This window comes from Pelodiscus sinensis, chromosome 8, assembly GCF_052426305.1.
Source record: "Pelodiscus sinensis isolate ZL-2025 chromosome 8, ASM5242630v1, whole genome shotgun sequence".
NCBI classification, from domain to species: domain Eukaryota; kingdom Metazoa; phylum Chordata; order Testudines; family Trionychidae; genus Pelodiscus; species Pelodiscus sinensis.
Window position 1 is genome coordinate 38,053,614 of NC_143059.1, and position 24,110 is coordinate 38,077,723.

Consider the following 24,110-nt stretch of genomic DNA (forward strand, 5'->3'; position numbering starts at 1 on the left):
CCAGGAGGGATTCGGCTTCCTTGATCACGGGGTGCTCTTCCAGGAAGGACTGCTTGGCGGAGATGGAGTTCACCTTTGCAGGAGCGGGAAGGCCTTGTTTGGACACAGACTGGCTAACCTTGTGAGGAGGGCTTTAAACTAGGTTCGACGGGGACAGGTGAGCAAACCCACAGGTAAGTGCTGAATGTGCAGGACTGGGAGATGGGTTGGAAATGGGGGGGACTATGGCCTATAATGGCAAGGAGAAAGGAGGGTCAGGGCACAACAGGGAGGCAAGATCAAATCAGTATCTTAGATGCCTATATACAAATGCAAGAAGTATGGGTAATAAGCAGGAAGAACTGGAATTGCTAACCAATAAATACAACTATGATATCATTGGTATTACAGAAACCTGGTGGGATGGGACACATGATTGTAATGTTGGTATGGAAGGGTACGGCTTGCTCAGGAAGGACAGACAGGGAAAAAAGGGAGGAGGGGTTGCCTTGTATATTAAAAATGTACACACTTGGACTGAAGTGGAGATGAACGTAGGAGATAGCTGTGTAGAGAGTCTCTGGGTTAGGCTAAAAGGGGTAAAAAATGAGAGTGATGTCATGCTAGGAGTCTACTACAGGCCACCTAGCCAGGTGGAAGAGGTGGATGAGGCCTTTTTTAAACAATTAACAAAACTATCCAAAGCCCAAGATTTGGTGGTGATGGGGGACTTCAACTATCCAGACATATGTTGGGAAACTAACACAGCGAGGCACAGGCTAACCAATAAGTTTCTGGACTGCATTGGAGACAACTTTCTGTTTCAGAAGGTTGAAAAAGCTACCAGAGGAGAAGCTGTTCTGGATTTGGTTTTAACAAATAGGGAGGAACTAGTTGAGAACTTGAAAGTGGAAGACAGTATAGGGGACAGTGATCATGAAATAATAGAGTTCATGATCTTAAGGAAAGGTAGAAGGGAGACCAGCACAATTGAGGTAATGGATTTCAGGAAGGCAGATTTTGATAAGCTCAGAGAACTTGTAGGTAAGGTCCGATGGGAAGCAAGACTGAAGGGAAAAACAACTGAGGAGAGTTGGAAGTATTTCAAAGGGACGTTGTTAAGGGCCCAAAAGCAAACAATTCCGCTGTGTAGGAAAGATAGAAAATATGGCAAAAGACCAGCTTGGCTTAACAAGGAGATCTTGCATGATCTCAAAATAAAAAAGTAGTCACATAAAAATGGAAACTAGGACAAATAACTAAGGATGAATATAGGCAAGCAACACGGGAATGCAGGGGCAAGATTAGAAAGGCAAAGGCACAAAATGAGATCAAACTAGCTACAGGCATAAAGGGAAACAAGAAGACCTTTTATAAATACATTAAAAGCAAGAGGAAGACCAAGGACAGGGTAGGCCCACTGCTTAGTGAGGAGGGAGAAGCAGTAACAGGAAACTTGGAAATGGCAGAGATGCTCAATGACTTCTTTGTTTCGGTCTTCACCGAGAAGTCTGGAGGTGTGCCTAACATAGTGGATACAAGCAGAGAGAGGGTAAGTTTAGAAGATAGGATACACAAAGAACAAGTTAAAAATCACTTAGGAAAGTTAGATGTCAGCAAGTCACCAGGTCCAGATGAAATGCATCCCAGGATACTCAAGGAGCTGATAGAGGAGGTATCTGAGCCTTTATCTATGATTTTTGAAAAATCATGGCAGACAGGGGAGATTCCAGAAGACTGGAAAAGGGCAAATATTGTCCCCATCTATAAAAAGGGGAATAAGAACAACCCAGGAAACTACAGACCGGTCAGTTTAACGTCTGTCCCAGGGAAGATAATGGAGCAGGTAATTAAGGAAATCATATGCAAACACTTGGAAGGTAATAAAGTGATAGGGAATAGCCAGCATGGGTTTGTGAAGAACAAGTCATGCCAAACTAATCTGATAGCTTTCTTTGATAGGATAACGAGCCTTGTGGATAAGGGAGAAGCGGTGGATGTCATATACCTAGACTTTAGTAAGGCATTTGATACGGTCTCGCATGATATTCTTATTGATAAACTAGGCAAATATAACTTAGATAGGGCCACGATAAGGTGGGTGCATAATTGGCTGGATAACCGTAGTCAGAGAGTTGTTGTTAACGGTTCTAAATCCTGCTGGAAAGGGATAACAAGTGGAGTTCCTCAAGGGTCTGTTTTGGGACCCGTTCTGTTCAATATCTTCATCAATGACTTAGATATTGGGATAGAGAGTACGCTTATTAAGTTTGCAGATGATGCCAAACTGGGTGGGGTTGCAACTTCTTTGGAGGATAGGGACATAATTCAAAATGACCTTAGCAAGTTAGAGAAATGGTCAGAGGTAAACAGGATGAGGTTTAATAAAGAGAAATGCAAAGTGCTCCACTTAGGAAGGAACAATCAGTTCCATACATACAAGATGGGAAGCGACTGTCTAGGAAGGAGCATGGCGGAAAGGGATCTAGGGGTCATTGTGGACCACAAGTTGAATATGAGTCAACAGTGTGATGCTGTTGCCAAAAAAGCAAATATGATTCTAGGTTGTATCAACAGGTGTGTTGTAAGCAAAACTCGTGAAGTCATTCTGCCGCTCTACTCTGCACTAGTTAGGCCTCAGCTGGCGTGCTGTGTCCAGTTCTGGGCGCCACATTTCAAGAAAGATGTGGAGAAATTGGAAAGGGTACAGAGAAGAGCGACAAGAATGATTAAAGGTCTAGAGAACATGACCTATGAAGCCAGGCTTCATGAACTGGGCTTGTTTAGTTTGGAAAAAAGAAGATTAAGGGGGGACATGATAGCGGTTTTCAAATATCTAAGAGGGTGTCACAGGGAGGAAGGAGAAAATTTGTTCCTCTTGGTTTCTGAGGACAGGATAAGGAGTAATGGGCTTAAAGTGCAGCAGGGGGGGTTTAGATTGGACATTAGGAAAAAATTTCTAACCGTCAGGGTGGTCAAATATTGGAATAAATTGCCAAGGGAGGTGGTGGAATCTCCCTCTCTGGAGATATTTAAGAACAGGTTAGATAGACATCTGTCAGGGATGGTGTAGACGGAGCTTGGTCCTGCCTTGAGGGTGGGGTGCTGGACTCGATGACCTCTTGAGGTCCCTTCCAGTTCTATGGTTCTATGAAAAGGACTTTTGCCCGAACGGGAGCAGCATAGTATTTCCGCAAAAATCATTGATTTCTTACAGTAGGAAGTCAGTGCTTTTGCGGAAATTCAAGTGGCCAGTGTAGACAGCTGGCAAGTTTTTCCGGAAAAGCGGCTGATTTTCCAGAAAAACTGGCCAGTCTAGACACAGCCTACAAGTTGGATTTTCTATTCCCTTTGGGCACAATCCTGTGCTCAGAAGTGTGGTAGTGAGGGGAGAGGGAGTCACTGTTTACGTGCATGGTAGGACTGCAACATAACAGTGTGGGGACAGGGATGGGAATGTGCAGGCAACAACTACCCTGGTTTAGCACCTCTTAGCCGCATGGATGTGTGATTTTTTGGCTTAGGAACAGTCAGACCTGTGACTAGCCCAAGGGTAGTGCAGCTGGCTCTAGATAGTGACTACATTTTGTTTCATTTTACAAGAGCAGAAAGGTATGTCCCACCCCACATTCGCCAGAGCCCCAATGATCAACCTTACTCATTCCACTCTGTTCCAGGAGAATCCGTCAAAAGTATGTTGGATGGCTAGGGGGGCAGTGTTATATGAAGGAACTTTGTGGCCCTATGCCATATGACAGTTGGGGTGTACGTGTTCCTCTTGTGGGGTGTGGGATGTCAAGTCCTGTCCCTGGGCGGTACTGGATAGTAAGCCTGTCCCATGTCACCCCACATCACCTGTCCCGCAGAGCTGGCTTAGCTCCCTGATGTGTGGTTCTTGTCACAAGGGCCACTCCTCTGAGATGCCACACCCCCTTCTTGGTGTGTTTTTGCAGTAGTGGTGGCGGTGTGGGTGTGTTTGTTCCCTCCCTGCCCTAGTGGTGGTAGTGCCCCTTTGAGATGGGTATTAGGATAACTTTTGAAGTGAGCACACCAAGAGCTATTAAACAAGACTGTAAATCCTGTATATAACAGACACCACGTCATGCCAGGATGTACAGCAGCACCCCCCGCTCTCCTAGTTCCAGCACCTAGGCCAGCAATGGGCAACCTAGGCTAGTGAGTGGGTTGCATGACTGACCCTCCTTCATCTCAGTTGGCGCAAAATTGTTAACACCAAGATGGTCCCTTAGGATAGGAGCCTCCTACTAGAAGACAAGCCCAAGAAAGAAACCAACAGAACACCACTGGCCATCACCTAGTCTTCAGCTAAAACCTCTCCAACACATCATCAGTGATCTACAACCCATCCTGGACAATGATCTCTCACTTTCACAGTCCTCACCCACAGACAACCCGCCAATCTGAAGAAAATTCTCACCAGCAACTATATCCTGCACCACAGTAACTCTAACTTAGGAACCAATCCCTGAAACAACCTTCGGTGCCAACTCTGCCCTCATATCTATACCAGTGACACCATCACAGGACCTAACCAGATCAGCCACACCATCACTGGTTCATTCATCTGCACACCTACCAATATAATATACGCCATCATGTGCCAGGAATGCCCCTCTGCTATATATATCGGCTAAACTGGACAGTCCCTACGTAAAAGAATAAATGGACACAAATCAGATATTGGGAATGTCAATATACAAAAATCTGTGGGGGAACACTTCAATCTCCCTGGACGCACAATAGCATATTTAAAGGTAGCCATCCTGCAGCAAAAAAACCTTCAAGACCAGACTTCAAAGAGAAACTGCTGAGCTACAGTTCTTCTGCAAATTTGACACCATCAGTTTAGGATTAAACAAAGACTGTGAATGGCTAGTACAAAAGCAGTTTCTTCTCTCTTGGTGTTCACACCTCCACATCAGCTGCTAGAAGTGGGCCTTACCCTCCCTGACTGAATTAACCTCGTTATCTCTAGCTTACTTATTTATACCTGCCTCTGGAAATTTCCACTACATGCATCTGATGAAGGGGCTCTTTGCCCACGAAAGCTTATTCTCCAATATGGCTGTTAGTCTATAAGATGCCACAGGACTCCTTGTCGCTTTTGCAGATCCAGACTAACACGGCTATCCCTCTGATACTAGGACAGGATAGTTTTTCTAATTGTGCCTGCATCCCAAGATTTGCAGTGTGTGCCAAATGAACCATAGCAGCACTTCGAATGTAGCAGGAGTGCTCAGCTCTCCCAGTCAATGTTGTGTGCAATCTAGCATTCACCTTGCTTCATGTGTCCTTGCTTTAAGTCCCTGTCTTTTTAGTAATACAAATAGGGGGAAAATACATCTGGACAGTAGCCAGTGGAATCATGGGCAGCAGTAAACAAAATGTCTCGTGGGCCCAACATAGAATCCCGATGTGCTGCACCACTGACCTATGCCCACAGATTTCACTGAAAGTCCTGGGCAAAGACGAAGTGTTGACAATAGTGTGCATTCCTAGGGTAAAATTATTAGACATACCAAGGGGGCTTTTTAAATGTAGAGAGTTGCTTAGTAAAAGCATCTTTTACCCTTTAAGTGTATAATACCAGATGAAGACATAAGGCGGAAAGATAGTGGAATCAGGCCCATGGAGTTTCTTTTATAGTTGAACAGCTAAAAATGTACCAGGTTCTTCAAAATTTACTTCCATTCAGATATAAGCACATTGTGGTTTTTTTTTACTGTTTTTAATGTAAAATATAGACCAATCAGGTCAGCAATGCAATAAAATTTAACATCATAGTAAAATTCACCATGGAACTAAAATTATATGAAGACAGCTTTATAAATTAGTCTTTAAAGTCTCCACAATACATATGGCAGAATCGATGCACCCATCAAAGTTGGAATGAGTAAATCCATCACCCCCACACACCAGGAGAGGTTTGATGTGAAGAGTCATCTGTCCTGGAGAATTTGGGATGGCTTTTGTAACCTGAAAAAAGAAAAATATATGGAAAGAAGGATAGCCAAATACTTATTACTGTGATGCTGTATTAGACTCTAACAATACGGGCCAAAACAACACACACAATGTTTACATTTTGGTTTTGCTCATGAAAATACTTCATAGCCAAACTGCAATTACCTTGCTCACATGAGTAGTGTCACTGACAGTTTGACCCTTAGAACCATTTTGCTAAAACCTTAGATCAGGGGTAGGCAAATACTGCCCCATGGGCCAGTTCTGGTCTGCTAGGGTAGCCTCTGGTGAGCCCCCATACTGCTGTTTTTTTCTGCGCCTATGTAGGTATGGTTAATTGCAGCTCCTGCTGGCCACTGATCGCCATTCCTACTCAATGGGAGCTGTGAGGGCCCGTTCCTGTGAAGGTGCAGGTAAATATAGTGGCAGAGGCTCACCAGGGGCTAACTCTGGTGAGCCACCGTCATTTTACTGCCTGCCCCTGCCATAGATCATTCACATACACCTCCCCATATTATTACAATATTAATTTTGGATGGTTGGGCTTTCCAAAAAACCAAGAGATGGTCCAGGCTCAGAAAGTTCAAAAGACAGAGACAATTGGACACAAGTTAGGGGAATGACAGTGAGTAGTTTTTATTTGGATGTCAACCTGATTGACTGTTAGGAAGTGTAGTTGAAGTGGATCTACAGGTGGGATTTAAATATGGATAGATTAGAGGCCTTGTGAATGATTCAGGCAGTTTGTATCATGCATGAAAAAGACAAGTAACTTATTGTGAGAAACAAGCTGCATTTTCTTTTCAACTACAAAACCTGAACATTCACCTGTAAAGAATTTTGAGATCTATAAGTGAAACACAATAACTAAGGATTGTGACGATTTGTAGAGTAGGGGTGCCAGGTGTCCAGTTTGCGACCAGAATGCCGAGTCAAAAAGGGATCCTAGGGTATGTATAGACAGCATTTTGGAAACTGACTAGCCCGAAGTAACTACACGCAGCAGAGAAGTGCGACTCCAAGATAAACCCCTTAGTTCAAATGGAATGAGGTTTAACTGTTAATTTGAACTAAGGGGTTTATCTCGGAATCGCGCTTCTCTATTGCGTGTAGATGTGGGCAGTTACTTAGGGCTAGTCAGTTTCCAAAATGGCGACCGTCTGGGAATATGCTAATCAAGTGCGGGATATTTAAATCCCGCGCTTCATTATCAATTTCAGTCGCCCTCATTAGCCTCCCTAGGTCAAACTAGGGGGCTAGTGCAGACATACCCTATGGGCTCGTCTACACTGGCCCCTTTTCCGGAAGGGGCATGTTAATTTCAGAGATCGCAATAGGGAAATCCGCGGGGGATTTAAATATCCCCCGCGGCATTTAAATAAAAATGTCCGCCGCTTTTTTCCGGCTTTTAGAAAAGCCGGAAAAGAGCGTCTACACTGGCCCCGATCCTCCGGAAAAAGCGCCCTTTTCCGGAGGATCTTATTCCTACTTCGAAGTAGGAATAAGATCCTCCGGAAAAGGGCGCTTTTTCCGGAGGATCGGGGCCAGTGTAGACGCTCTTTTCCGGCTTTTCTAAAAGCCGGAAAAAAGCGGCGGACATTTTTATTTAAATGCCGCGGGGGATATTTAAATCCCCCGCGGATTTCCCTATTGCGATCTCTGAAATTAACATGCCCCTTCCGGAAAAGGGGCCAGTGTAGACGTAGCCAAAGTGTATCTGAGGAAAAAACCCTGGTTCCATAGCCAGGCTTTAATCTGGGCAAGTCAAGATGGACCTCAGGTCCTTGTAAATATCAAGGAATCATGTGCATGTATCCTAGGATGGAATGTGCCTCACATGTTTTTCTAACTTATCCATTGTGCTTTCTTTTTGGGGAAAAGGCTGTGCTCTGGAATTCCCAAGGTACTTATTTTAGCATCTATAGGCCTGTTTACAGAAACACAGAGTAATATAAATAAACAGAGCAGGGACCAGCCCAAACGCTGATGTAAATGGCAATAGCTGTTTATATATCTGCAGATATGGAATTTGTCCAGTCTCTTTAAAAGGCTAGAACCACAGATCGATGTCAACAGTTCAAACATTCTGTCTAGCATTTAACAAACTTTCAGCACAGATAAAAGAACCAACGCTTAATTATTAAAAGGGCATCTTTGTCTCACTTTCTCATGTCCAGCTAGTTTACTTTTTCTGCCTCAAACCTTAAATGTGCTTGTGTACAGTCTTTCTTCATCTGCATCATAGGGTGCTTTGGATTTTTATGTTACTGAGTAATAAATACTAATATACTTGAGAATCTCCCTGGCACTTTCAACTGGATGGAGTCATGGGGGAGGGGGCATGTCATGAGTAAAGAAAGATCCTTCCATTTTCTGACTATGAACACTTTTATTTCAATTTTTCACTTAAATTTAATTTTCATCATGATTTTCTGATCAACACTATGCATGAGAGATGGCACTTTTCTTCATAATGATCTCTCTGATATTTGCATGTCTGAAACTGCAATGTAATTAAATTTAAGAATGACATGTCTATATAAACTTTCTGGCAAGATTAGAGAGCAGAAGTTTTGCATATTAAACTTAATGCTTCAATGGCAAAAATTCAATAAGCAGTTATGTTTTATATTATATAGCTCTCTCTATCATACTGGGTATATTTTGCTACTATTTATAATACTTCAAATAATTTTAATATAAGGTGTTGTTTTCAGTGTTTTTTAGAATTTGCTTTCTAGTTCCATCCCCCATATTCCTTCTCTTTGTGTGTGCTCCCGTCAATCATCGTTATTTGTAAAATTGTGATATGACAATCCTGCACAGGTATCCTGCATAGATTCCAATTTTTCAGTGCCTTATGGTAGTGAATTTAGTTGTTTTTTTTGTCTATACATTGCTCTCTTGCCACTGTTTCATTACCTTTATTTTTTTATTATAAAACATGTATTTTGGGGAGGAATATCATATGCAGTATAGGCACATGGATGCCTACTGTTGGTAATAGTTACTTGCTGTGAAAATGACTGAAGTCTGTAGGCCTATTGAAAGCCCATTTTAATACCTGATTGAAATCAATGGGAATCTTTCAATGGGATCTGGATCCAGTCTTATCATAGTATTTGCTTACTACATGGGCTCGTCTACACTGGCCCCTTTTCCGGAAGGGGCATGTTAATTTCATGAGTCGTAGTAGGGAAATGCGCGGGGGATTTAAATATCCCCCGCGGCATTTAAATAAAAATGTCCGCCGCTTTTTTCCGGCTTTTAGAAAAGCCGGAAAAGAGCGTCTACACTGGCCCCGATCCTCCGGAAAAAGCGCCCTTTTCCGGAGGCTCTTATTCCTACTTCAAAGTAGGAATAAGAGCCTCCGGAAAAGGGCGCTTTTTCCGGAAGATCGGGGCCAGTGTAGACGCTCTTTTCCGGCTTTTCTAAAAGCCGGAAAAAAGCGGCGGACATTTTTATTTAAATGCCGCGGGGGATATTTAAATCCCCCGCGCATTTCCCTACTACGACTCATGAAATTAACATGCCCCTTCCGGAAAAGGGGCCAGTGTAGACGTAGCCCATGTGTAGGAAAGTGAAGTAGTTGTGATTGGTTGGATGGACCATAGATCATAGGGGATGGCTGTGAGAAAGCTGAGATTGGGTGCTGCATACATGAGTAGTAATCTCTCTGCCTTTCTCCCTCTTCTTATGCTCTGGTTGAAGAGGTGGAGCTATTCAGAGATGGTGTGAACCCAACTAAATGTTATGTGCACTAGCTTCTTTGGTGCTCAGGCAGCCTGTATTATCCTTAATGGATACCTGCAGCCTGCTTTTCTCCCAGAGCTAATCATGAGATGTAGTGAAAGCAGCAGTAGGATGAGGGAGTGATTTTTAGCATTTCATGTCTTTCAGCCTACATCCTTGTATCTGTGTACTATGAAGCAATGTGATGTGTTTTAAATGTGAGGATTTTGACTGATATCCCTTTCTAGACCCTCGTGAGCCATCTTGTAATGGTGACCCACAGCTGAGAACTGGTGATGTAGTAAATTGGTGAATTCTCAGTAGGGTTTTCCTCTGCCTCAATATAGGTTATTCTGAAGCATGGGCTATGCTTCAAACTTGCCATGGTGTACAGTACGCTACAAATCACTGACAGAATATGGGCCATGCAGCAGCGTTAGATTTGTAATAATGGAAGGAACCTGCTTTTCTGAAACCGTTTTAAGCCACAACATCCTGTAGTCAGTTGATTTCACTCCACTCAATCTCTTAAAACAAAACAAAACCTAACCCCATGAAAAACAAGCCCATATAAAAGCAGTCTTGCTGGATGGCCAAGAATATAGTAGATTGAGTCATGAACTATATTATAGTGACATCTGCTATGCCAGCCTAGTTACGGGTCTGTAAGACTGCTTGTTAAAAAGCCCCATTTTGATGGGCTAACTTGGCTGAAAAAAATTTGCTTTGCCCTGAACTGTAATGTAGGGCCAGACTGTAGCTTGTAAAGCCACAGCTGCTCAAGGGGCACTGCAGGAATGGCAATCTGCCTGCAAAGACTAGAGCGAGGCAGACTGATCCCAAAGATGCTGTGGAATGCACATGAGGGGGAGGGGGTAGCGTATCGCACCCCATAATCATAATCCCTAACCTAAATTATTCCCTCCTCTGGTCTGCACAGTGTTCCTTAAGTTCCTAGTGTATTTCAGATGCACAGCATACCAGGACACCAATGGTCTTCAGCTTTGTGCCTTGTCCAGTGCTGAACATGTTGCCAATATGAAGTAAATAAAGAGTCTGTCCTCAGACCAGCAGCCAGTGCAGAAAGCCTGCCTCATCTCTAGTTTGGGCTCTGGCAGTGCAAGGTGTGGGGTTTAAGGAATGGGAAGGTAGCATGGGCTCACCCCATCTCTATTCTACAGTCTGTGATTTATGTATTCCATGGGTTGCTAGAAGCTCTCATCATCCTGAGGAAGAAAATTACCATTTTTGTGTGTGTTGGGGCCTAACTGGGAGGTATTTAAAACCCCTATTTATTGCCATTTTCAATAACTTGGCATCTATCTAAATGGGCTCAATGAGCTTTGTTTCCTCTCTCCTGAGGGAATGGATGGGAGGTCTTCTAGGAATCATTCTTGGGACGGAAGAATCCCAAACATTGTTACAGGCTTGGATATTAGGAAAAACTATGTCACTAGGAGGGTGGGGAAGCACTGGAATGGGTTACCTAGGGAGGCGGTGGAATCCCCATCCCTAGAGGTTTTTAAATCTCGGCTTGTCAAAGCCTTGGTTGTGTTGATTTAGTTGGGATCAGTCCTGCCTTGGGCAGGGGGCTGGACTCGATGACCTCCTGAGGTCTCTTCCAGCTCTGATTCTATGATTCTTGTTCATGCAGAATCTTTCCTTTCTTTGTTCAATCCTGCCCTTTTGTTTAGCCCCTCCCTCAGAAACTGTGCAGTACAATCATCAGGCCTCTGGTGGAAGAGGGCTAGATATGGCTTCTTACATTAGTGAGAAGAGTCACTCTCACATAGCTGATAGGCAGATTATCCAGGAAAAATGACTTGCTTGCAATTTCTTTAATACATAGCCCAGTACAGCAGATTATGGATAGTGTGGCAGCCTTAATACTTTATTGCCTGAGGTTTAGAAGGCAGATCCTTAAAAATGCGCAGGGTATGTTTTATTATGTGCTTTAGAATATATCTGAATTTCCCTTCTCATTCCCCAGAGCTGTACTTTGCAAATCAAATGAGACACTTCTATAAACTTTCATCTCTGTTGCCTATAGTCTAGGAGCACAAGCATGTTCTTGAACCTAGGTTTCTTAAACTTCAGCTCACTGTATCGCCCCACACCAGTAAGCTGTCTCCCTGCTTGTTCTAGAGGAGCATTTCTACATATAGTACTTTCTGATGGCATTATGGTCACTGTTTCTAAAGCATTCTGTACTCTTATCACTATCTTATTACAGAAAGTAGATTAATATTTGGTGAGTGGAAGACTGAGTGAGTTAATTAATACTTCTAAGTTGTATTAGAAACTGATCATGTTTGGTTAACTGTCACTGAGGAAAGAGAACTAAGATAGTTAACTATATATTTATAACCTGCACAAAAGGCTCCAATCTATTGGAAGTCTACTCTAGGTAGAGATGTTAGATGCAGATTTTCCACTGTCCTTACAGAGTATCTGCAACAATTTTCACTGTTTGTCACTATATTCATCACACTGGGGACTCATGACTGAAAGTCCTTGTACATGTTGAACCTTTCTAGAGTGGCACTCTCTAGTCTGGCAACATTCATGGTCTGGCATGATTTTAGTTAACTGGAAGCCCACTTATCATGGATGTGGTCAAGTTTCCCGTGGTCCCATAAAAACAACAAGTAGTCTGGTGGCACCCTACGTGCATCTTACATAGCACCCTATCCTTGAAATAAGATATGCAATTTGTGCTATGCAAGTTGCATATTTTATTTCAATTTTAATTTTGAAATAGCATATTTCGAAATTTGGTGGGTCTATACAATGCCCAATTTAGAAATAACACGTTATTTCATGACATCCTTTAACCCTCATGGAACGAGGGTTACAGGGATGCTGAAATAGCGTGTCCGCTATTTTGAGACCTATCTTGAAATAGCAGGTGTATTCAAAAGAAGTGGGGTATATATGTTGATATATCTATATAATATGAGCTTTTGTGGGCAAAACCCACTTCTTCAGATGAGATGAGCTTGGTCCCATAAAGTTTGTTTACAGATGTCAGTCCTGGCTCTCAGTGTTCTGTGCCTTTATTTAGCTCTAATTTATCCCCAAGTGTCTTCTAAGAGCCTAGTAAGCAGTAGAAGTGTTGGTAATGCTGCTAAACAATATTGACCCCCTGTGGTTAGGCAAATTCTCTGGTTCGGTACTGGTCAGGTCCTGAGGGTGCCAGACTAGAGAGAGGTGTTCAACCTGTACTATATATTGTTTTTACATTTAGTAAGTAAGTAAATAAATACAACTTCAACACACACCATAAAGGAAAATAAAACACTGACCACAGCAGCATGCTGAAATGCTTTAAGACCAGGATCACACTAGATTATACAAACAAAGAAGGATAAGATTTCACCTATGTCCTAATAACTTGTCTCCTCTCAAAAAGCAGAAGTCCAAAATTAGAATGTGTGTGGTACGTGCATATGCACACTCTAGGAGATTTACCCAGCATTGCTCTGGTCCTTAACTCAATTTTTGCTTTTTGGAAAATAAAATAAAAATGTGCCTGCTTTGTTTGAATCATTGTTCTGGGGTGGGGCCGGGATGAGGGGTTCAGAATGAAGGCTACCATGGGAAGAGAGGACTGTTCCAGACAACTCTCACCAAAGCCACTAGAGGCCAGGTGAGAAGTGCCTCTCCATGGCACTTCAGCTTCAGTGGTCACAGCTGGCAGGGTGTACATGTCACCCAGATGGGGCAGATCAAGGTTCGTCTGCCCCCGTGCTTCCCAACAAGAGTAAGGAATGCAGTAAACCATGCAATTTCCCCTTGCTCCCTGACAAAGGAGAACAGACAGCAATGTCCCTATTCCGGTGGTCACCAGTAGATCGGGGATATATTGCTAGATCTTGGAACCTTTGACAGGTGATCCCGAGAGGTTTGGCCGGGGGCTATCAAGTGCCAGCACTTTAGCTGCCCATCTTAGCACTGCTGTGCTGCTCCTGCCCTCTGCCTTAGAGGTGCCCCTCATCCCTTGGAGCCTCCAGCTTGCTGTGCAGGGCACAGGAAGAAGAGGAAGGGGGTGATGATGTCAGGGTGCCCCTCCCTCAACCTTGTACCCCATCTCCACAGAACAGAGGGGGACAGGGATGGAGAGAGTTGGCTGGCTGCTTTGGGAATGGTGCAGGGCCAGGGTAGGGGTAAGTCTGCCTTAGCCCCACTGCACCACCACCCAGCAGCCACCTGTGGTAAGCGGTGCCCAGCTGGAGCTCACATTCCAAACCCTGGCCCCAGTCTTGAATCCCTGCTGCACCTCAAACCCCTGCCCCCAGCCTGATAAAAGTGAGTGAGAATAGCAGAGGGAGGATGGAGTGAGATGGGGCGGTGCCTCAGAGAAGGACAGGAAGGAGGAGGGGCAAGGGTGTTTGGGTTTGAGGTAGATCCTGGATTGAACTTAAATTCAAAAAGTGATCTTGTGCTTAAAAAGGTTGGAGACCACTTCCCTATATGAATCAGGGGGAGGGGAGCTTCAAGTGATTGGGGATGGAAGGCTCAGGGCTGGGGCAGTCCCAGAGGAGGGGTGTTCCCATTTAGCCCCTTTCATCTGCCTGGTGATTCTCACTTTTCCATATGGTTTTATGAGACACAATCCCATTTTCCTGGCACAATCAAACCCTCACCTTGGCTTAAATTATGATCAGAGGAGGCTGTACACTGAGTGTGGAAGTCCTAACTCTTACCGCTTAAGAGACGTTCTTGAACAGACAAACTCTCTCAAATATATATATATATATATATATATATATATATATATATATATATATATATATATATATATATATATATTCTAGAAGACTTATTGCCAGGGGCCTTCAAGGCAGGGGCCTGGTGGTGGAGGGCGAAGGAGTCAGGGCAGGAGGCCAGGAGCGTGGGGGGGATGCAGGAGCCAGGGTGGGAGACTGAGGAGGGGCTCAGGAAAAGGGACTGGAGAAAGGAGGAGGTGTGAGTGAGGATTGGGAGATGAGCAGGGATTCAAGGGAGGGCACGGTAAGGAGAAGGAGGGCTCAGAGCAGGGGGTGGCAGGTGGCTGCTGGCTTCTCCCCAGGGGCGGTGCAGGGGCTTTCTTCTTCCATTCTTCCCAGGTTAGAGGGCACCGGTGGGTGTTCTCGTCCCTCCTCCCGGACTGGCGGGGGCTTTCTCCCTCCCCACTATCCCCTGCTGGGGCAGAGGAGCAATGCGGGTTGTCTCCTGGGTGGAGGGACCCCACACATCCAGACTGGCAAGCCCCAGACCTACTGGCCATTCTCTTGGTGGTACAGCTGTTCCCAGTGGTCACGCTACGGTATAGCTCTCTCCTGTGCTTGCTGCCCCCCGTGATGATTGTGAATATAACATCCCTCTAAACAGCCCCTCCTTTTCCATGTTGTGAAACACAGTCCCATTTTCCCAGTGCAGCTAAACCCTACCCTTTTTTTAAGTTAGGAGAAGAGGAAGATGTATACCAAATTTGGTGGTCCTAGTTCTTATTGTTAGGAGGAGTTCTTGAACAAACAAATGGATGGACAGACTATCTAATTTAATCATGGCAGAGGTTTTCAAACTCTGTGTCATGACTAATAATGGCAAGCTGCTAGTTTGTTTACCTGTGCCTCCTCAGGTACTGGCCATTGCAGCTCCTGTTGGCCGTGGATCACCATTCTCAGCCAATGGGAGCTCTGGGAAGCAGTGTCCCAGACTATGTCTACACTACACTATGAATATATAGCTATTATGTAGCACTTTTCATCAGTAAATTTCAAAGCACTTTAAAAAGGAGGACAGTACCATTATCCCCATTTTAGAGATGGGAAAACTGAGGCAATGAGTCCTGCCCATAATCACTCATAAGCTCACTGGCCGAGTCAGAAGTAGAACTCAAGTCTCCTGAATACTATCTAATTCTCTACTCATCAGGCCACAATGGCCATTCCTAGCCATACAAAAGTGGCTTGTTACTTACAATTTACTGTGATTTAGCAACTGATTAAAAGAAATTCAAGATAGCACAGCTTACCACTTATTCAGTAGGGGAAAATAACTGTGTCCATATGAAGTGTTTGTCAAAAAACAGTTTTTGTACTGATTTAATTAAATTGGTACAATACCTGACTTTGTTAAATGGGTACAATTTCCTAGTGAGGACAGTGATCAGCACAAACATGTTTATGCCAGTATAGTTTGGTTTGGACATTTATCAACGTGGGGAGGGAAAACTGATACACAAGGGCTTCTGAAAGTTTTATTAGAAAAGTCACAATTCCAGCCTCTTAGTTTACTGTCCATCAAATAAATATAGCTTAGCCAGTGGAAATTATAGTTCTACTCTGAAAAGTGACTATAAAAATGGTATTATGAGATCCCAGATTCATTGTGTTTCAGTGACTTCCAGATCAAATAAAATGTTTTTTCTAAGTACCAAGCTTTGCAGACTCAATCTGCAACCTGTAAATCTAGCCTGGGTTATTTCTTTTTTAAGCATCCTTTTACAGCAAAACACATCTGCCGCCTTTAACATTGAGATGACTGCTTTGTTCAAAACATGCATTACTCTTGTCACTTAACTACTGGAACATGATTAAAAGAGCACATAACTATAGAAGTGAATGCATTGGTAAAAAAAAAAATCGAATGCGTTTCTTACTAAAGCCCCAATTCTACTTGTAGGGAAACAGTTTCAGCTCCCTTTGATTTCTGTGTCTCAGCATATCACCTTGTGCATATCACACTGCATGGATGCTCTTGCACAAGAAAGCTCTGATTGCCATTAACAGAATGGCCATCAGAGCACCTATGTTTTTTCCGATAGGCTCTTTTTGCTCAAGAAACCCCTGAGCATCCACACATGCCTTTTTGCGCAAGAGCTGTAGTGCAAAAAGGAGTTATTCCTCGTGGGGAGAGGAATAACTCTACTGGCAAAAACTCTCTGTCCTGTCGATCTACTGTATTTTTTTTTTCTGGTGCAAAACGTGCTTGAGGTGTGGACGCTCCACCAGTTTTTGAGCAAAGACCTTGTAGTGTAGACATAGCCACAGAGTTTACTCCAGTTAATTTTAGTGAAAATTCTAGTACGTGGAGAGAAGAGTGGGCATCTTAACTTCTCCTATAATGAAAGCACAACTATTCTATACCAAGGAAGAAGACATGGCTATACACCGAGGTCAAGGAAGCAGGGTAAAAATAATCCCATGCATAGCCAATATGCTCCTCTTTTAAAAAGGTTTCAGAGGTGTAAATGTTTTAATGATGTCAGTGGTACCACAAAATATCTTTGGGAGAAACATTCAAAGACACAATGGCAAGTTGGTAAATTCTCATTCCATATAGACTATAGTCAGTATTTCTCATAGCCATCTAATCATCCGTATACTTCTCCCAAAGCTACATTGTAAAAGACGAGCAGAAATCCTTTCAAAAGATGAGATGCTAGGAGAGGTGCCACAAAAATGTTGAGTAAATCTGTCATCACGTAAATGTACTATAAGATTTAAGAGTTCAAGGATTTCAACAATTTCCACCCCACTATCAATCTCAGCCAGGACCAGTCAACACAAGAGATCCACTTCCTTGACACTACAGTACAATTAAATGATGGTCACATAAACACCACTCTATACCAGAAGCCTACTGACTGCCATTCTTAACTCTAGTTTCCATCCAGGACACATCACATAATCCTTTGTCTACAGCCAAACCCTAAGATACAACCGGATTTGCTCCAATACCCAGACAAACACCTACAAGATCTTTATCAAGCATTCTTAAACCTTAAATACCCACCTGGGGAAGTGAGGAAACAGATTGACAGAGACAGACAAGTAAGTACCCAGAAGTCAATTACTTCAGGACAGGCCCAATAAGGAAAATAACAGAACACCACTGGTCATCACCTACAGCTCCCAGCCATTCATCTACAAAGTAATTTCAGTACCCAATTACAGAGCGAATCTGCAGAACAGGAATTCATCTACAGATTAGACTCTGTTGCCCTAGGCTTGAACAAAGACATTAACTGGTTGGTGCATTAAAAACTAATTTCTCCCACCTTTAACATCTGCATTTCCACATCAAAAGCTATGTATGGGACACCTCCAGCCCACTTAATTGGTCTCATTAACATGGGTACTACTTCATCAGTTATGTATTTCTCTCTTGCTTTCTCTTATTTCCATTTCAATTAATCTGAAGTGGGTTCTGTGGGTGGGTACCCACAAAAGCTCATGATTCTATATATTTTGCTTAGTTTCTAAGGTGCCACAGGACTACTTGTTGCTGGTGAAACAGGAAATCTCTGAACACCAAATGGGTATAGTGAAACACCAAATGGGTATAGTGGCAAACAATTGATTCAATCATTACCCAGTTTTCTCCACTGATAATATCAAGCCCATGCAGCTGCTCCTCAGTACTGCATCTCAGTAATAGAAACCTACAAACCTCTTGACCCAAACCTATATAATATATCAATAATTAAAAATAACTCAATAGGATATTTGGAGAGTTTTAAATTGGCACCCTTGCAGGGAAAATCCAGTTTAAAATGAACATCATCTGGGAGAATCCAGATAATGCCAACATTTACTGCAATAAAATGGTTTTAAAGTTTTATTTAGTCAATGTCTATTAATTTCAAGGTACTTGGAATTCATGGGGAGAAAAGGGTTTATTTTTGGTAAGATGTTTTATGCCAGGAAAACTTGAATAATGGCATCAATGTGTTAAACAACATAGTAAAAGACCATGATGGTTTTTTAAATCATGCTTCTCATTTTCACACCTTGTTCTAACATGTTTCCATTGTACGTGACAAGACTGAATGTCTATATTGTATGAAATCACTATTTCTCAATGCAGCTGATACCAGTTATTCAATGCTGTATGAGCTAACGCAGGAGTCTGGACTTAAAATAAGTAAAATGAAGCTGGAAGAGAAAGGAGAGGGGATAAAGAAGATAAGAACTGGGTTGGAAGTTGATGACAGAAACAGGCAGAGGAGAGGCGTGGGGAAAAAACAGGCAGAGAATGGAGGGAGAGAAGGAAAATGAGACTGGAGAAATTTGAAAAAGAAAATAATCCAGAGAGAGACAAAGAAAAGGAAAACAAAGAACAACAGAAGTTTGGGAGAGAACAAGGTAGAAATGAGGAAAACATTACTGGAAATTAAGGAGAAAAATACGGAAGATTCAATTTTCTCCTCCTTCTTTCCTTAACTGTCTATACTTTCTCAGATCAAAAACGTATTTTGGCTGACTCAGGTCACTTTTCAGTACAGTCGTAAACTCCAGTCAATTAGAGAAATCCTGGCCCACTGAAATCAATGGGATCTTTGCTGTTTGACTTCAGTGTTATCAGAACTTCACCAGTTATGTTTTTTCACTTCCCATTGACAACAGAAGGTCACACATACTTCACTCAGTAATTAATAGGAATAGAAATGAATCCTCTGCAGAAAATAATTCTCATTGGACATGTAATAACCTTCGCAAGTAGAAAAAAGAAGGGGAAAAATCGAGAGCACACATACTGCAGGATGCTATGGGGCAAATTAAGGATCAAAGTGGAATGACCAAATCATGGGGCATGTCTACACTAGGAAATTATTTTGAAATAACTAAATTTGACTTACCTCCCAATTTTACAAAATTGAAATAATGTGTCTCCACTAGGGAGAAGCCTCGAAATTGGTCAGAGAAAGGCTCTGTTAATGTGGATGCACTACTTCAACTTAGGGTATGTCTACACAGCAGGGCTGAAGTCGGAACAAGCTATGCAACTTGAGCTACGTCAATTGTGTAGCTTAAGTTGAAATAGCTTATTTTTGCTTTTGGCGCTATCTACACAGCAGGAAGTTGAAGGAAGAACGTTTTTCCTTCAACTTCCCTTATTCCTCATGAAATAAGAGAGTTACAGGAGACGAAGTAAGAAGTCCTCCAGCTTGATGTTATTTTGAAATATAGGCTGGCAATGTAGATGCACACTATGTTATTTTGGAATAACTTCAGTTATTCCGAAATAATGCTGCTGTGTAGACAGCCTTAGAGCCCCAGGAAGCACTGGGGAGTAATTAGTTCAAATTACTCTAAAGAGTAGTTATTTTGAAATAACTATTTCAAAATTAGCATTATTCCCTGAGGAAAGCAGGAGTACAGATTTAGAAATAAGCGGCTCGTTATTTTGAAATAATGGGCTTAGTAGTGTGAACTCTTTGTTTATAAATTTGACCTAAGGGGGGTTATTTTTAAATAAATGCCCTACTGTATACCAGGGCATGGTGACAAAAGACCACCAATATTTAGTAATGTCAGGAGTATTAAAAGGCCCTTAAAAATATAAAAATAAAATAGCTAAATAATTACAAAGATAAAGAACCCCTCACCATTTGGTAACATTTTCCCCCCATTACAACCACAGTTGCATCATTTTTATGCTTTTGACCAGTGAGGATACATTTAAAGAAGCTCAAATATTCATAGACATTGAAAAGACTATGGGCTTCATTTATAATCCCTCCCTCTCTTGCAAATGGTATCAAAACACATTATGGCATAGAATACCTTGGATTTTCTGTGTGGGCCACCTACAAAAAACTCCCATCCTCCATCTTTTTGTGTTTTACTTTATTAGTAGGTTGGAGTTGCACCTTCTTTTTCAGAAGTCAACTCTTTGAGGGGAATTTACAGCAAATTATAATCTATCATCTAATATTAAACATGAGAAATAATTTCATTTGTGTGCATACTGTATATATCCTGCCTGAGGTCACGTTTCTATTCAGGTCAATAGACAATTTTATTTCTAAGTTTTTCTTGCATATTAATAACATCGTGCATAAACATCAGAGGAAGGACTTGCAGGGGAATGGTCTTTGTATATTGCTTGTTCAATCTTTCATCTTCCCCTTCTGAATTTTTTTTAATTGTTTCTGATTTGTAAATCATAAGAGAATGGTGAGCGTTCAACCTTAAATATGACTTTAAACTAATCAAATGAGACAGGGTGATCGTGTTTGATCTATATATTTTATTCAAAATAATGTCTTTGAGATCTATTTTGGTAATTCTACATGTAATAATGGGGAGTCAATGCTGGACACTTCTGGTCTTTCTTTTAAAGATACTGCCCAGAAAGCTGTCATCAAAGCCATCCTCTAGCCACAATGTGTAGGCTATTCTCCCTACTTTCTCACCCCTGATAGAGTCCTTTTTATATCAGAGACACATCCTGAGTAGGCAAGTATTTGTGATTTTACATGCCAATATAGTCTTTCCATAATTAAACTATGGGATACAGAAGAGCAGCTGTGCTGTTAAGTAATATCAAAATTTGGAAGCACTAATCCTTCATTCTCTATGGGTAACTGTAACATCTTCATTTTAATCCTGGATTATGTTTGGCCCATATGAAAGATATAACTGCTGTATTTAAATAACAAGCAGGACAAATCCTGCCTAAGAGTCAAGGGAAGACCCATACATCTTTCTAGTTCCTTTTGCTCCAGAGCCAACAGCTTATCATACTTTAAAATAAAGATGATTTTAAAGGAATTATTGAGTTCTGTACTCAGGTATTTAATTTGGGTAGTGATTATTTGTATGCAGCCCTCCTTCTGATATAAGGATGGAGTTTTACCAAGATAATAACTCAGTTTTACATCAATGTTCTTTTTAAATCGGAGAGTTTTCTACATTCATCCAGTAGGTAAAAGTCTAATGGTAATTCTTCCTGTGGAACAGCTATATAAACCAAAAAGCTGTTGAAATAAACAAGTTTGTTTTGTACTGGTTTTGATTATATCTTCTCTGAAAATTACCTTCAGTGTTTCATTTATGCTTGATATAGTCCTTTGGTTTTAATGACACATGTTGTCTTTTATAGAAGCTTAAAACCCTGCTTTCACCCAGAAAGCCTAATCCAGTGAGTTCTTTTCATTAAAAAAATTCTGTATCACTCCAGCATTTAGATGAACAAAACATGTATTTTAAAAATGTTTTATACCAAAAAATGTGGCTTCAATTTCAGCCTGAGAATGAAAACTTTAACTATTCTAGAATACTAAAAGATAATTCATGAGACTGTCAGAGCACTTGTTATACCTATTAAATTATTTAAGAGAAGGCTGTGGTTAGTAGGTGATATCATCTGTCACTGGATGTTGAAAGGGGAGTGGCAAAAGTTCTAAAATGTTCAGGGACTTCGTATCTTAAAAATCTATCAATCTCTAAAAAAATGGGAAGAGCAGCCATTGGCATTTAGGTTGTGGTTTAGTTTTGTAATTATTGACAAAATATTCCAAGATACAGGCAGTCCCCGAGTTACGCGGATCCGACTTATGTCGGATCTGCAGTTACGAACGGGGTTTGCTGCCCGTCTCCCTGGTCTACTGGAGATCAGCAGACCAGGGAGATGGGAAGCAAAGCCTCTGAGGACGCCGGCAGCGGGACAGCCGTGGCGCGTCTGGGCTGTCCGCTGACTGCGTGCTCCGCGGCTTTGCTCCACGTCTCCCCAGACCAGGGAGACGGGGAGCAAAGCCGGGGAGCACGCGGGCAGCAGACAGCCAGGGAGACCAGGAGACCAGGGAGACGCGGAGCAAAGCTGTGGAGGGCCCAGGCGGCGGGACCGCGGTGCGTCTCGGTTCCCCGCCCGTGTCTCCCTGGTCTGCTGGGGGGGGGGGGGGGGGAAACGCAGCTAGTACGCCCCCCCCCCCAGCAGTCCAGGCTTTTCTCCGGACGCCTGTGGTAGAGCAGCTGGGGCGCTGCCGGTTGGTCCCGCAGCGCCTCTCTGGGCGCTACTGGACCAACCCGGCAGCACCCCAGCTGCTCTGCCCCCGGCGTCCTGATTCAGCCACTGTTGGTCAGTTTCAGCAGCGGCTGAATCAGGACGCCTGGGGCAGAGCAGCTGGGGTGCTGGTGGATTGGTCCAGTAGCGCCAAGGAGCGGCGCTACTGGAGCAATCCAGCAGCACCCCAGCTGCTCTGCCCCAGGCATCCCCAAGTCAGCCGCTGCTGAAACTGACCAGCGCTGACTACAGGAAGCCCGAGGCAGAGTTGCTCTGCCCTGGGCTTCCTGGAATCAGCCGCTGATCAGTTTCAGCAGCAGCTGACTTGGGGACGCCTGGGGTTCTTAAGTTGAATCTGTATGTAAGTCGGAACTGGCGTCCAGATTCAGCCTGTTGAAACTGATCAGAGGCTGATTCCAGGAAGCCCGGGGCAGAGCAACTCTGCCTTGGGCTTCCTGTAGTCAGCCGCTGGTCAGTTTCAGCAGCGGCTGAATCTGGACGCCAGTTCCGACTTACATACAGATTCAACTTAAGAACAAACCTACAGTCCCTATCTTGTACGTAACCCGGGGACTGCCTGTATACAGGTTGAAGCTCCCAAATCTGGGACTCTCTGGTCCAGTGGGCCACAGATGTTACTAGACCAAATTAGGGATGTTAAATTTCAATGAATCAGCAGGTGTGCAGCAAGTCAGGGAGCTCCTGCTGGACTATCATAAGCAAGGCCAGCTGCAGGGCAGGGAGCCCCAGCAGGGCCACTGTTAGCAGGGAGCCCCAAGCAAAAATGCTTAGGCATTGGGCAGCCAGCAAGGAAGCATTGACCTCCCCTAGTTTAGCTTAGGTCCCAAGGTTGCTGGACCAGGGAGGTCCAATCTGTAGTAAAGATAATAGCAAAATTCAGTATTTAAGAAAAATGAAAAAATGAATCTATTATGCAAAATAATAATTTCTTTATAATAATGGATCTTATTGTTTCATTCTATTTAAAATATGTAACAGTGTATATAGTGTATAGATAGTCTGACCATCAGGGAAAACTCATTTTGCAAGGGCTCACAAGGTATACATTATTTTGGAGAATGTACCTGTTAATTCTGTACAATACTATCAAATGATATGCCTTTATTAGCCCTTTACTTAATACACATTGTCGTGGTAAACAAACCAGTTTTATACCATATACAGTGCATATGGATCTATAGCACCAATGGTCCCATGATAATACTCCATCACACAGCAATTAAAGAGAGTACAATTAAGAGCACTGTGACATATGAACAAAATCAAATGAAATTTGTAAAATATGCTGCAGTAGCATTCTGTTATAGTAGTGCAATGGAAGATGGATTTATTTTATTTAGCTCAACAGCTGGTTTGGTTTTGTGAGTTCTTCAGTGATTCAGGTCTCCACCTGCTTCTCTTTAAAACCTGCTTTAAATAGCCCCAAAACCATACCCCTCCACTCAAAGTATGACCTATATACACATCAGATAATGTAGAAAAGAATGTATATGAAAATAATTATTAACACTTAATGAAAATAAATTATTTATTATAATAAGGATTATTGTGGACAAGCAGTCCAACATGAACTAGTAGCGTGATGCTGTGGGGAAAAAGCTAAAGAGGATGTATGA

The 24,110-nt window shown here is 42.6% G+C and overlaps 1 protein-coding gene across 4 annotated transcripts in view; it reads right to left on the reverse strand.

Annotated features, from left to right (window-relative positions):
• Window positions 1-5,690: 5,690 nt before the first annotated feature.
• RNLS (renalase, FAD dependent amine oxidase) overlaps window positions 5,691-24,110 on the reverse strand; it is a 138,018-nt gene continuing 119,598 nt past the window's right edge. For 2 of the 4 annotated variants that reach the window (XM_075935090.1, XM_075935089.2), the window contains one exon: window positions 5,691-5,976. In XM_075935090.1, coding sequence (XP_075791205.1) covers window positions 5,824-5,976 — 153 coding nt within the window. In that variant the 3' untranslated portion in view covers window positions 5,691-5,823. The remainder of the gene's footprint in view (window positions 5,977-24,110) is intronic. The other 2 variants (XM_006121453.5, XM_006121454.4) reach the window with 2 other exon arrangements.